At 45.3% G+C, this 14330-nt stretch overlaps 1 protein-coding gene across 5 annotated transcripts in view; it reads left to right on the forward strand.

Annotated features, from left to right (window-relative positions):
- Positions 1-750: 750 nt before the first annotated feature.
- The window catches only part of PCDH19 (protocadherin 19), a 118097-nt gene continuing 104517 nt past the window's right edge, over positions 751-14330 (forward strand). For 2 of the 5 annotated variants that reach the window (XM_003940119.3, XM_074392334.1), the window contains exons 1-3: positions 751-2976; positions 5840-5980; positions 6640-6958. In XM_003940119.3, coding sequence (XP_003940168.1) covers positions 830-2976; positions 5840-5980; positions 6640-6958 — 2607 coding nt within the window. In that variant the 5' untranslated portion in view covers positions 751-829. The remainder of the gene's footprint in view (positions 2977-5839; positions 5981-6639; positions 6959-14330) is intronic. The other 3 variants (XM_003940120.3, XM_010350836.2, XM_074392335.1) reach the window with 2 other exon arrangements.

Raw genomic sequence — 14330 nt, forward strand, 5'->3', positions numbered from 1 at the left:
GCTCTCACCTCGTATCCCGGACAGACGCGCCCCCAACCCCTCCAAAGCCAGCCATAGCGCGAGAGAGCGCGCTTAAGCTCTGGCAGCATCTCTCCCCTCCCCCTTTCTCTGCGGGCCCCGAGACCGACATCCGGCTCAGTCCTATACCCGGGTGCCCGCGGCGCTTGCCAGTAACTGACTCCCGCCTGTGACACCCCCTTTCTTTCAAACAGGCCTGGAAGGGGCCAGTGTGGCACCCCCAGATCCCAGAGGGCGCATTCCAGGCGGGTACTCTCTCCGCAGTGAACCAGGAGCGCTGGGGGGAGGTCTTTGCGCATGCCAGGTGCACAGACACCGACTTCGCCAGCTTCAGTGCCCGTGCGCCGAGGCGTACCGGACAGTGCCTGAAAGGCTGCGCCTCCTCCGCCCTCTCTGCCTTCGCCTCAAGTACTGTCCGGACTCAGTGGCTCGTCGTCCAGGCCGCGTAGACGCCGCCCGACTCGCAGCCCTGCGCGGCTGCAGCCAGTTACGGCCGGCTAACTTTGAAGGGGGAAAACTGAGTAGCCGGGCTGGAGGGAGGGGGCTCGGGGCGGCGCGGCGCTCCCTTGGCCCCACGGAGCCCCCGGGGCCCCTGCGAGCGCCCGCAGCGTCCGCCGCAACCTCAGCATTGGAGCCGCCACGGGTTTCCCCCGCGCGCCGCCGGGCCGCCCTGGGCGGGACTCTTCCCGCGGCCTCCGGGGCCACGGGGCGCGCGCAACAGGCGGCCCGAGCCGGCGGGAAGCTGGAGCGCCGACGGCGTCGGCCTCGGAGGGGTGTGGAGAGGCGAGGCCAGGCAGAGCCCCGCGCAGCCATGGAGTCGCTCCTGCTGCCGGTGCTGCTGCTGCTGGCCGTATTGTGGACGCAGGCAGCCGCCCTCATTAACCTAAAGTACTCGGTGGAAGAGGAGCAGCGTGCAGGGACGGTGATTGCCAACGTGGCCAAGGACGCGCGGGATGCCGGCTTCGCGCTGGACCCCCGGCAGGCCTCAGCTTTTCGAGTGGTGTCCAACTCGGCTCCACACCTAGTGGACATCAACCCCAGCTCTGGCCTCCTGGTCACCAAGCAGAAGATTGACCGTGACCTGCTGTGCCGCCAGAGCCCCAAGTGCATCATCTCACTCGAGGTCATGTCCAGCTCAATGGAAATCTGCGTGATTAAGGTAGAGATCAAGGACCTGAATGACAATGCACCCAGTTTCCCAGCAGCACAGATCGAGCTGGAGATCTCGGAGGCAGCCAGCCCTGGCACACGCATCCCTCTGGACAGCGCCTATGATCCGGACTCTGGAAGCTTTGGCGTGCAGACTTACGAGCTCACTCCCAACGAGATGTTCGGCCTGGAGATCAAGACGCGTGGGGACGGCTCGCGCTTTGCCGAACTGGTAGTGGAAAAGAGCCTGGACCGCGAGACGCAGTCGCACTACAGCTTTCGAATCACTGCGCTAGACGGTGGCGACCCGCCGCGCCTGGGCACGGTTGGCCTCAACATCAAGGTGACCGACTCCAATGACAACAACCCGGTGTTTGGCGAGTCCACCTACACGGTGAGCGTGCCAGAAAACTCCCCTCCCAACACACCCGTCATCCGCCTCAACGCTAGCGATCCAGACGAGGGCACCAACGGCCAGGTGGTCTACTCCTTCTATGGCTACGTCAACGACCGCACGCGCGAGCTCTTTCAGATTGACCCGCACAGTGGCCTGGTCACTGTCACTGGCGCTTTAGACTATGAAGAGGGCCACGTCTATGAACTGGACGTGCAGGCCAAGGACTTAGGGCCCAATTCCATCCCAGCACACTGCAAGGTCACCGTCAGCGTGCTGGACACCAATGACAATCCACCGGTCATCAACCTGCTGTCAGTCAACAGCGAGCTTGTGGAAGTCAGCGAGAGCGCCCCCCCGGGCTACGTGATCGCCTTGGTGCGGGTGTCTGATCGCGACTCGGGCCTCAATGGACGTGTGCAGTGCCGTTTGCTGGGCAATGTGCCGTTTCGACTGCAGGAATACGAGAGCTTCTCCACTATTCTAGTGGACGGACGGCTGGACCGCGAGCAGCACGACCAATACAACCTCACAATTCAGGCACGCGACGGCGGCGTGCCCATGCTGCAGAGTGCCAAGTCCTTTACCGTGCTCATCACTGACGAAAATGACAACCACCCTCACTTTTCCAAGCCCTACTACCAGGTCATTGTGCAGGAGAACAACACACCTGGCGCCTATCTGCTCTCTGTGTCTGCCCGAGACCCCGATCTGGGTCTCAACGGCAGTGTCTCCTACCAGATCGTGCCGTCGCAGGTGCGGGACATGCCTGTCTTCACCTATGTCTCCATCAACCCCAACTCAGGCGACATCTACGCGCTGCGATCCTTTAACCACGAGCAGACCAAGGCGTTCGAATTCAAGGTGCTGGCCAAGGACGGCGGCCTCCCCTCACTACAAAGCAACGCGACAGTGCGGGTCATCATCCTCGACGTCAACGACAACACCCCGGTTATCACAGCCCCACCTCTGATTAACGGCACTGCCGAGGTCTACATACCCCGCAACTCTGGCATAGGCTACCTGGTGACTGTTGTCAAGGCAGACGACTACGATGAGGGCGAAAATGGCCGAGTCACCTACGACATGACCGAGGGCGACCGCGGCTTCTTTGAAATAGACCAGATCAATGGCGAAGTCAGAACCACCCGCACCTTCGGGGATAGCTCCAAGTCCTCCTATGAGCTTATCGTCGTGGCCCACGACCACGGCAAGACATCTCTCTCTGCCTCTGCTCTCGTCCTAATCTACTTGTCCCCTGCTCTGGATGCCCAAGAGTCAATGGGCTCTGTGAACTTGTCCTTGATTTTCATTATTGCCCTGGGCTCCATTGCGGGCATCCTCTTTGTAACTATGATCTTCGTGGCAATCAAGTGCAAGCGAGACAACAAAGAGATCCGGACCTACAACTGCAGGTAAAGCCAAGTTTTCTTTCTTTGTCTTGGATTGAATAAGGTGTGCTTATCTGTGTCTCTGTGTGAAAATCCCGGTGCTTCTGTTTCCTACTTAAATGCATGCAGCATACTTGCAGTGCTTCTTTTTGTAGGGTGAAAAGTTTGTGACAGTCCAAGTTGATCAATTCTTTTGATCTGACAATTTGCTGGAAGACAATCATTTAGTGTTTGAATGGATTCTATCACCTAATGATGAGCAATTATCATTTTAAAATTTGCACAGCTGTTTCCATGAAGGTTTGAAGTTATGGCAGGAAACACACACACACACACACACACACACACACACACACACACACACAGAGAGAGAGAGAGAGAGAGAGAGAAAGAGAGAGAGAGAGAGAGAGAGGATTGTTCATATTTTCAGGAAAACAACCACAACTTGGTGTCCAGGGCACAGTGTTTTTGGGACAGGTACTGAAAGAAGAGGGAGTGTTGGCAGCTACCCTGTCTTGTTGCAGTGATGAACTCTGGAGAGAGACTTGGAGTGGGAGTGTCAGATGGGAAAGGGAGATTAGGGGGAGGAGAGAACCGGAGTGTGTGGAGATGCAGGTGATTAGTGGTTTTTAGTTTATTCTTGGCATGTTTTTTATCTAGTCCCCAAACATCTGGCTATATAAAGTGAAATTCTATCAGGCATCTGTATGTTTTCAAATATCTGGTTGGTTGGTAGTGCGGAGACCAAACATCCCAATGAGGAGCAAGACTTCGCATCCAGATGTTTCAGTAAAAATAGCAATATTCTAGAGTTGATGCTTTCCTCTAACGGGAGACTGTGTTGTGGCATTAAGATCTGGTTGCTACCAGTGGATGTCACTATGGGCTATTGTGTTGCAGTTTCTCTTGAAGTGTGTGCAGGGTGTCTGTGTGTGTGTGTGTGTGTGTGTGTGAGAGAGAGAGAGAGAGAGAGAGAGAGAGGGAAGGAGGGAGGGAGAGAAGGGGGAGGAGAAGGGAGAAAAGAAATGTGGAAACGTAGTATTTTTTTAAAAAAAGATTTCCTGGTAAACACATTAGAAGGTTTTGCTGAAGCCCTTTCATGTATTTGGATAGAGCACATAAGTCTAAGCATTCCTAGAATCCCAAAATCCAATTTATGATGATACATGTCATTTTTTTTTCCAGCAGTGTCTTATCGAAACAGTTGAAAAAAGTTGTTTCTTTAGTTTGCTGAAAATGAATGATGCTGTTATTTATAACCAAGGTGTGTGTGTGCTTTCAACACACCTACACATCAGTGTGTCTTTTGTGCCATTTGTGCTTGCATGTTAATCAGTCAAAATATGTTCCTGTAGGTTCAGTTTGTATTTGACACCGTCTGAAATGCACACTTCTGTGAATCAAAGCCCCCTGAATATGTAACAGCCATGCAATTATTGTTTCCCTTTTACTATTCTCTACGTTACACAAGTTAGTAGACAAATGCTAACCACACATGAATATCAATCAGGTACCATAAAAGAGCAGCTGCAATGCCTCATAAATGCTTTAATCCTGTTACTAGTGAAATGGCCATGACTTTTCTTTCCTTCAGCACCAAGTCATTTCAGATGGGAGAAATGTAAATTAATACTGCCCTTACCTTTCAAACCTATGAACTGCTAGTGGAGATTTTTATAGGAGAAAACTATGGAGTCAATAAAATTTTATTTATATGGAGATAATTATGGAGAGGGCTCTTTTTAAGCCATTTTCTCAGCATAAACGCATAAGATCCTTTCCTTGATGAAAAACAAAAACAAAAACAAAACCCAGCTTGAAATAAAGATATTGAAGACTTTGCCACTTCTTGGTGATGTATGCCTAGAAGTGAGAGCCCTTTCTGAGAACTTGCCAAGGAGGTGATTAAACAGGAGGAGAGCATTTGAATATTGAAAGAAAAGAGTAAAATCTCAGTGCTCTCCAACTTCACCCAGATGTGTATTTTCTGAAGTGCTCTGTTTCCTGTGATGGTTTGGGATTAATGAAGTACAGTATAATTAAATCATTGGTCAATACAGAAAGGGCTGCACAATGAATGCTTCAGCTGAATAATTTGATGAGGCATTGCCAAACTTACCCATCATGGGTAAACAAAATGATTAAAATTTCCCATTGATTCTGTTAACAGATTAGAATAGAAAATCAACCTTAGTCCTGGGGTTTTGAGGATTTTATCTGCTCAAAACCCAATAGTACCAGTTTCCCATCACTGCAAATCTCCCTAAGCAGAGTGAAGGGGTGAGGGGAACCCAATTGCTTAGCTCTAGGTAGGTCCTGGGGACAGAGCAAGAATTTGCCTCTGTAGATGTGCAGTCTCCGTATCTGCTCAGACTTTTTAGAAACCCAAAGTTCAGGAGCGTGTCTTTTCATGTGATTAGGCAGAGGTTGTTTCTTTTTCTCAGCCTCTGCACAACCTCTTCCTGAAATGCATTCATTTATGAGACTTGCGAGATGATCTGCAATTGCTGCTTGAATTGGGCTCCCTTTTTGTATTCAATTAGCTTTGTCGAGTGAGAATAAGGCACAGTCTTTTCCCTAGTAAAGATCAACCTGTGTTATTTATTAACCCTATTGTTTTGCTGATTATTGCCCAGAAATCAAATTTCCAAAAATTAAGCTGAATCATTATGTGCAAAGTATTAAATCACTTTGAGAATCTGGCTACATTTAAATGTATTTCTTTTGTCAAGTCTCTTAATGCCTGTTGTCTTTGGTGCACGTGGCTGGGTCTGTTTCAGTGTTAATTAAATTGAGCTCTTTATGTTCCAGTTGCAGCACAGCTGCTTGTAGGTACACCTGAATGGAGAAGGATGCTGAATGCACTAACCTTTAAATTCCTTTGCAGTAATTGTTTAACCATCACTTGTCTCCTCGGCTGTTTTATAAAAGGACAAAACAGCAAGTGTCTGCATTGCATCTCGGTTTCTCCCATTAGCGAGGAGCAAGACAAAAAGACAGAGGAGAAAGTGAGCCTAAGGGGAAAGAGGTAAAAAGGCATTTCCCCTCATTTAAATGGGCTTGGCTGTTAGTTTTTTCTAGGAGAGGAGGGGGGTGGGAGAGTAAAAGGAAGCCGGGCTAGGGCAGGGAGGAGGGTGTGGAGGAGATGCGAAAGAATGGGGTCTGATCTCCTACCCCAGCCCAAAACTGATCAAGTGAGTCATAGAGGGAGCTGATTGAGGGCGTGTGCCACAGGGCAAATGCCTGGAGGAACTGGTGAGGCCGGAGTATTTTTATTTTCCTCTATCTCTTCTTTGGTGACTTGCTTTGTATTTCACCTAGGAGTTCCTTTCGGTTCCAGGGAAGCTCCAGATTTGAGCATTTTCATGCTTTCTCTCCCATAGGCTCAACTTTCCCTGTCCCCCACCCGTGCTCCCAGGCCACTCACAATGAAACATTCCAAATCCAAAGCATAGAAACTTTTTTACGGGGGTTGGTGGGAGGTTACTATGTTTAATACAAAAAGTTTATGGCCCTCAGCTTGTTTTCCCATGTACAAAGCACAGGGAGAAACCCGATGATGTAATGCGCCAGAATAAGGAGCTGGAGCAGAGATGGGGTGCAACCCTCTGGGGTGCTTAATGTTTATTAATCAGTGCATGGTTTGGAAAGGTGTTAGCGATTCATGCTGCCTTTTCTGTCACATAGAATCGCTGAGTACTCCTATGGGCATCAAAAGAAATCAAGCAAGAAGAAAAAAATCAGTAAGAATGACATCCGTCTGGTACCCCGGGATGTGGAGGAGACAGACAAGATGAACGTTGTCAGTTGCTCTTCCCTGACCTCGTCCCTCAACTATTTTGACTACCACCAGCAGACACTGCCCCTGGGCTGCCGCCGCTCTGAGAGCACTTTCATGAATGTGGAGAACCAGAATACCCGTGCTAACCACATCTACCATCACTCTTTCAACAGCCAGGGTCCCCAGCAGCCTGACCTGATTATCAACGGTGTGCCTCTGCCTGAGGTGAGTGCAACTACGTGGCTCTATGAGGTTCTCCCAGACCTCCTTGTTTGCTCCACCTGTTGCAAATATAGCATGCTTGACAACCAGCATTACTAGCGTGCCACTAAAGTGGCTTAGAAAGGGTCAAGTAGTGCTGAAAATGGATGAAACCCTCTAATGCCCTGGGACCAATTTTCCAGTGTGAGAGTGATTCAGCCTCCTAAAGCCCCCATTTGCTTTTTCTTTGGTCACATCACTGTTCTCTAGCATCTTGGTGAGAATATGGATGGGCTGGTTAAAGGGAGGCAAAGCAAAAATTAAAAAGCCACTTTGCTATTTTTTTAGCAGTTCTAGTGGTAACATTTGATGGTCGAAGAGATTGAAACTGTCATTATTGCTGAAAATATAAGAATTAGCTGGCTGGTTGCAGTGGCTCACACCTGTAATCCCAGTATTTTGGGAGGTCGAGGCAAGAGAATTCCTTGATCCTGGAATTCCAGACCAGCTTGCCAGCCTGGGCAATATATCAAAAAATAAGAGTAAGAATTATCTATGCATTTGAGTTAGCTCGGTTTCTCTTCACCGGGAATAAATATTTTTAAGTAGAAATATTTTTTTAAACGTTATGTGGTCAGATGTTTGCTGGCTGTTGAAATCTTTTAGGGCAGTAGAGTGGTGTGCGGATAATGGCTGGTGGGTGGTTGGGTGGAAGGCTATAAAATAACATTTCTTAAGTTGATTTTATTTTTCCATGAATTGCTTAAGTCCCTCTTTGGTTGGAAATGTGATGCACTCAAAGGCATATGTCCTCTTCCAAGCTGCCAGTGAAAAGAATACTGCACGTTTGGAGAGCACTTTCACATCTTTCAGAGCACTTTCCCAAACATTGTTTTGTTTGATCCTCACAATCAGGTATCTTGATAGGTTGCCCTTCAGTAAATGATAAAACTGAGGTCTGGAGATGCTAAGGGGCTTACTCATTCTTACAAAGTTGGTTATCAAGGGAGGGAGGACCAGACTAAAGGACTCTATAATCCCTGGCAAGTGTGGTTTCAGTGACACCTTCCTGCCTTAAAAATAATTCAGCCTGACATACCCAGGCTATGATACATACATAAAATGGCCTCATTGTATTTCTGTCAATTTTGTAGGACAAGGGGTCTTAGGACCGCTTACATTGATTACTCTTCTAGTTCCTGAACAATAATTCCCATCAGAATTAATGGGGCCAAACAACAGTGCTTTTGATGAGTAACTGATGGTATTCTGCCAGCAACAAAAGCATCAATATTTTCAACTTATGACTCTATAAATAAGGATTTGTTGAAAGTCCAGTATTGTGCTAGGCAAATGCAGTTATAATTATTAATATTAGTGAATACTACTAAGTCCTAACTGTAGACTACTTGGAAGACTACTTGTGGATCACCAATAGTTCAGCAACAGAAAGTGAGAGGTAGTGCTGTGTAGTGGAATCAGATTGATCATCATTTTGAATCTAGGCATCACTGCTTGCTGTGGAACCTAAGTCTCTGTTTCTTTATCTACAAAATGGGCACACCTGTCATGCAAAGTTGTTCCAAGGTATATGACTCGTGTAATATCGAAGGTCCAACTCACTGGTGTTCCTAAAATAGTAGACCTCTTCATTAGACAAATGGAGAATCACTGTTACAATGGCTTGCACAGCTGAGTGTGTCTCCCTAGGCACTTGTAACCAAAGAGGAATTTAGGCTGCTTCTATATAGATAAGTCCTACAAAGTGTTATGTCCATACTATTCCTATTGATCATTTTAACGGTAGAGGTGAAAGATGCCAAAAAGTTGTGGGTTCAGTTGTTCATAAGTAACAGTGCTGTTACTTTTGGAGATGGACAAAAGGGTTGAATCCTGGGGACTTGGTGATCACTTAGGCATTCAATTCAAGACACTAGAGAAATGTGAGTTCTGGTATCTATGAAATAGACGGAAAGGACAGAAAACAGATGACTGCATCGACTTGGTTTACCTAAGACTTAGTATCCCTTCTGGAATTCTTCCGTGGGCCGAATGAAACAAAATATTGCTTCGATTATGTAGAAAAGCCATTTAAAGTCTCAGTTTTGATCCTGTCTCTGACTCACAAAGCCAGATGCTTTTCCTTGGTTAACAAAATTACACAGTTTTGGTGTGTACAGCGGGTCAGGGGCAAGAGAGTGTGTTGTGTGAGATTGTGTGTATTTCTAATATGCAGTCCTGCCTGGAGAGTTCAACTGGCAAACACATTCAGAAAGGAGAGAGGCCCACTTACCGCTGAATACAGACCAGGCCATTTTACCTGAATCAGTCACAATGTCCTGCATAGGGAAAATGACACTTCTCCTTTTCTTTTTTATACCAAAGGCCACTGGACTCAGTGGAATACTTACGTCCAGTGAAATCTATAGAAGAGCAGGGATGATTGATTTGTTCATTCAACTGATATTTGTTGAGTGTCTACTCTTTGTAAGGCACTGCTCTAGGCTCTGTCATTAGAGAGATGAAAAAGACAAGAAATGCACATTCTAATGGGTAAGACAATCAAGTAAATAGGTGATTTGCAATACAGAATAATAAATACTAATATAGGGTGCAATGGGACATTCTCTATTGCTAGGATAATAACATGTTGATATATTTCCTAAATTATCCTTATATTATCCTAATTAATTAATCCATCCAAGAAAGCAACATTTATTAAGCAATTATAGCATAGAATGATAAGTGCTATGATGTGGTAAATATAAGATTTTATAGAAATTTCTCTATTAAATCATATTATGTTACTTGCTTTGTTGTTTATTTCATTAAACCATTCTTTCATTTGTTCATTAATTTATCCCATTAGCATTTATTATACATTTAGAATGTGCCAGATACTGTACTACTTCCTGGGGATCAAAAGTAATAAAACACTTGATTCTTGACCCTAGGGAACTTACAGAAGGACAGACAAGTAAACAGGTAGTTTCAATTCTTTTCCTGAGCACATGTTACATTCTTACTCTCCAGGTTGGGACAAAAGGCCGCTACTTAGTAGCTTCCTCTATTGGGTTACCTGTGTCAAACCGATTCTCTTTATGAACTGTAGATCCAGTTACAGGGCTTACTCTCAAAGGCATCATATATGAGTCCACTCAGACCTGTTGCGTGCTAGCTGTACTCTATCACACTTTGAAATTTATCATCATGGCATTAGATTAAGTCAGTAAGCATTGCTGGAGTATCCACTATGGGCTCAGCTATGTGGCAGGGACCATGGAGATTCCAAATAAGTTTCAGATGTAACTTCTGCCCTCAGAGAGTTAACAGTCTAGTTGGGGAGCTAAGATCACCCACAGTAATTTCACTAGCAAGCAATACAAGATAGTTTCTAATCACTTGTTACTTTGTAGACTCCTAAGAACTCCTTTTTCCTCCTTTCATGGCAGCCCTACATTTTATGTAGATTTGCTATTGAACTCTCAAAATTTAGTGCTGAGTGGAAGATAGCTCTTGTTTCAGTGTCCAAACGTAGTCACATATGAACGTTGTTGCCTCTAGAAGCTAAAAGAAGTAAGACTTTGAATGAAGTTAGGTAGGCAAGGTAAAGGGAATGGAACACTAGTTGAGAATTGGAACTTAGTTTACAGTATTGCAGAGATAATCTTGTGTAGAATTGTATATCATTATTTACTTGTCCTCTGATTTTGGCTGGGAAATCAGCTATATGGATTTTGTGGTTTTGTACACAAATTTGAGGGGCAAAGTGGAGGATGCCTTTGCTGTTTACGGAAGACTTTTGTAGAATTAGCGATGTCAGGTATCTTTTACATATTTTAAACTGAAAGGCGAGGTTCGCATTCCTTAGTATTCTGGTTTATTTTACTCATAGACTTAGGGTATATGTGAATGAATTAGAGGGTGTGTGTGTCTGTGTGTGTGTGTGTTGGGGGGGGGAATAGAAAAGAGTGAAGAGAGAGGAAAGGAGGCTGAAAAAGAAAGAAAATGGAGAAGAAAGATAGTAGGTTTGTCAGTTTGCTAAGATCTTTCTAAAAATAGTCCAAGTTTTTTGAGAGGCTCCTTACTAAGGCAAATAATTTTTCTTCCAGTTTTATGGAAGGGAGACATGCCTACTGGTGCCTCTGGATGCTGGAAAGTGTTATTCCTTTGTACAATAGAATTTCTGCATTGCCATTTTTGTCACCTGGGCCCAGTCATTATTGAAGAAAGAAAATGCAACTCATTGCTTCGACTGGAAATGGAGACTTGGGTGAGGCTTCTTCCTGTCTCCAGGAGGGAGGAAGGAAGAAATGGCCCAAACACCCAGTCTCTTTTGTGCAGTATTTTTCAATTTTAGTTTTCTTATGTTGAATGCTTCTGAGCCGACAGCTCTAACAGAGTGATAGTAGGCAAAAACTTACAGAATTTCAGTCACAGGTACCTAGGGATTTAAATTTTGGTTTCAATCTCTATCTTCAACTCTATTTGCTACCTTTTATCAGCAAACTGTAGTTTCTTTGTTATGAGACATACAAGGAGTGTGTGTGCTTGCTCTGCTATAGTCACTCATGCAACAGTCTTCATAAGTAGTGATGTAGTAGCTGTGGCAGAGTTTGCAGAACAAGAATGTATGTGGCAGCCAAATTGAATGCTTCCAATTATCATATAGAAAGTCTGAATTCATGGTCATCTTAGTGGAAATAATGAAAATAAAGCATCAGTTAGGCTTTGAAAAAAATAGCCCAGTACACTTTAGTTCCTAAAACAGAGTTTTAAAGTTAGAGATTTGCAGTGACTTGAATGAAATTCTGGGCTAAAGTCCGTCACAAACCGATCAGATAGTCAATTCAGAAAGCGCTAAAAAATAATAGGTATGATAAGGCTCCTTTGGATAGCATGGAAATGACACAAAGCATCACCTCTAATTAAAACAAACCAAGAAACCCTTTAGTGAGCCTCTTGTTTGTTTCCTTATTATAGTGGGGTCTTTAAATCATTTAAGTCCTATCCCTGATGGTCAAAAGTAACCTTGCAGGAGAGAGCAATGAAAAACAATGCAGCCCCCATCTTTTTAAGCATTCTCATTTCAGTTTTCTTTTAAAATCAAGGGTTCCATTCCTACCAGCAGTCAGTCTAGGACCACCCATTGCCTACATTGTGTCTTATTGGCACGTTCCATCTCTAGCGGAGACAGCCAGTTTCCCAGCGGGGATCGGCTTGCAAGGTGTGTTCCAGAATAAACTGTTCCTCTGTTGTCTCCATGCAACTGCCACAGAACTGCAGAACTGAGTTAGTTTACATTAGTATCTGCTAATTTATTATTATCATTCCTTATTGGCAATTAACTGGTTACCTTAGAGATCACCTCTCTCCCTGTACACCTTCACTAAAGTTAAGCTCAGCCAGAGCTCTTGCTAATGATCCTGAGATTTTTCTCCCTAAGGGGCTGGAGGCAGGACATTTTCCAGAGAGGGCTCTAAGGCTTTGGAATTCCTTTTATCAGAGGACCACTTGTTTTGGGTCCAGGTGGCTCCACCTGGCTTTTTCTCTGACTGTCAGTCAGATTTACGAAGTGGGACCGACAGCTGCAGTCCTCTCTCTCCCTAACCTTGCCTCAGTCTGTGCTGTGGCTTGGGCTTATTGTGCCCAGGGCTGAAGCTAAGGGCTTAGGGGACTAAGAAAGGATGAAGTCACCCCCTGGCAAAGCTGGAGTCTTTCAATTGTGGCGGTGCTGTGGTTCTTAGGCGTCTGCTTTTAGTTTCAGATGTTGACCCCTCTGCCTGTGTACCTCAGCTTCCAGGATTTAGCGGACGCCGAGCTTGGTTGAATCGAGGGTCTCCGATATGGGTAAATAAAGCCATTTGTACCAGAAGCCTGTCTGTGAGAGGTGGGAGGCTGGCTCTGGAACAGCCATTTTCCCCCACGGAGAAGAGGCTTGATTTCTTGTTGTGTGACTGGCTGGCCTTTGCTGTGAGCCTCGTTTACTTCGAACAATTGAAAGGCTTGAAGTGAAAATCCCAGAGGATCAGTTGTTTGCAGAGGGAAATGCTCTTCAAGTTACATTTCCTATTTGACTGTTGTGTAGTTAGAGTGGTTTCTGTGTGGGCTGCTTAGTGAGGTCACTCAGCTTCTAGTGGGTGTATCCAGGCTCCTAGCACCTCCCTGTACCCGCCAGGGGAATGAAGAAGAAAATTCCTGCTGCGGTGAGGGACAGCAATTCTGTCAGCTCCGGAAGCCTGGGTTCCTCTGCAGAAACCTTACTTGTTATCATTCGGCATATTGGTTAGGACCACACAGCTCCACGGCATTTTTAGAAAAGGTGTCAGAATGGACCAGCGGTTCCACTCTACAGTCATGAAAATGGAGTTATAGAAAAGGCAAATGACTTACTCAGGCACACGACATTTGCAGCCAAACTAGCCTCCATTTTGCTTCACAATAGTTCCTCTGGTGCGGCTTCCAAGCGTTTTCTGTCACATAATGAAAAACCTGACAGGGTTCTCCTGGAGGACCTGCGGGTGTGCTTTTGAAGATAGTTGTGTTCCTGAAAAGTTAGTCAGCCAAAGAGTGTTTGTTTTGTAAATTAAACCCCATGCTAATCACAGTAGTGGAATTCTGTATTTAAAGAAAGCCTGTGGTGGATCCTTTCATAAACGAGAGTCCTTATACAATGCGGATAATCAACTCCTAACTGACTGCTTTTGTAAGTCTGGATTTTCACATATCTTGTTTAGTTAAAATTAGATCCCTCAAACTGACAAGACTGACAAAACCTTTGAAAGTTGGGCCAATTCATTTTTCCCTTGATTGAAATCTGGCCCTTGAATCCTCACTGGTTAGCCTTCCTGGTTGAATTTTACTTAAGTAAACACATTGGAACTATGTAATATTTAGAATACAGTTTCCAGAAAAGATGGGTACATGCCATTGAAATTTAACGAGTATTAGCATTTAATATTTGCTCCAGATCCTAAAAGAATGAAATAAAATATGACAGCTACCACCTTCCCATCTTGTTCTCTTCACTCTGAAACCTGTGGCTCAAAGAGCAGAACAGAAGCCCATCACGAATGTCTTTTTTTTTTTTTTTTTTTTTTTGTCTTCACCTCTAGAGCTTGTTCCTGAAAAGAGACGTTTACTGGTCTCAGATTCTGAAAGCTCCCCAAGTCAATAAGGATTTCCTGGATTGGGTAGACCCTGGGAATTACTTTGCAAAATGAGAGGGCTCTCTTAGACATTCCTTTAAATTTAGTCTCTGGGGAGGGAGAAAAATCACTTTTCAGAACAGGGAAAAATGAGAGACAGACAAATTAGTAGACAGACATGTGTTAGGACCAGCTACCTCCAGAATTTTGAGCAGACCCTTTGGGACTGAAGCATATGGGAAGCTCAG

This window comes from Saimiri boliviensis, chromosome X, assembly GCF_048565385.1.
Source record: "Saimiri boliviensis isolate mSaiBol1 chromosome X, mSaiBol1.pri, whole genome shotgun sequence".
Classification (NCBI taxonomy): Eukaryota; Metazoa; Chordata; class Mammalia; order Primates; family Cebidae; genus Saimiri; species Saimiri boliviensis.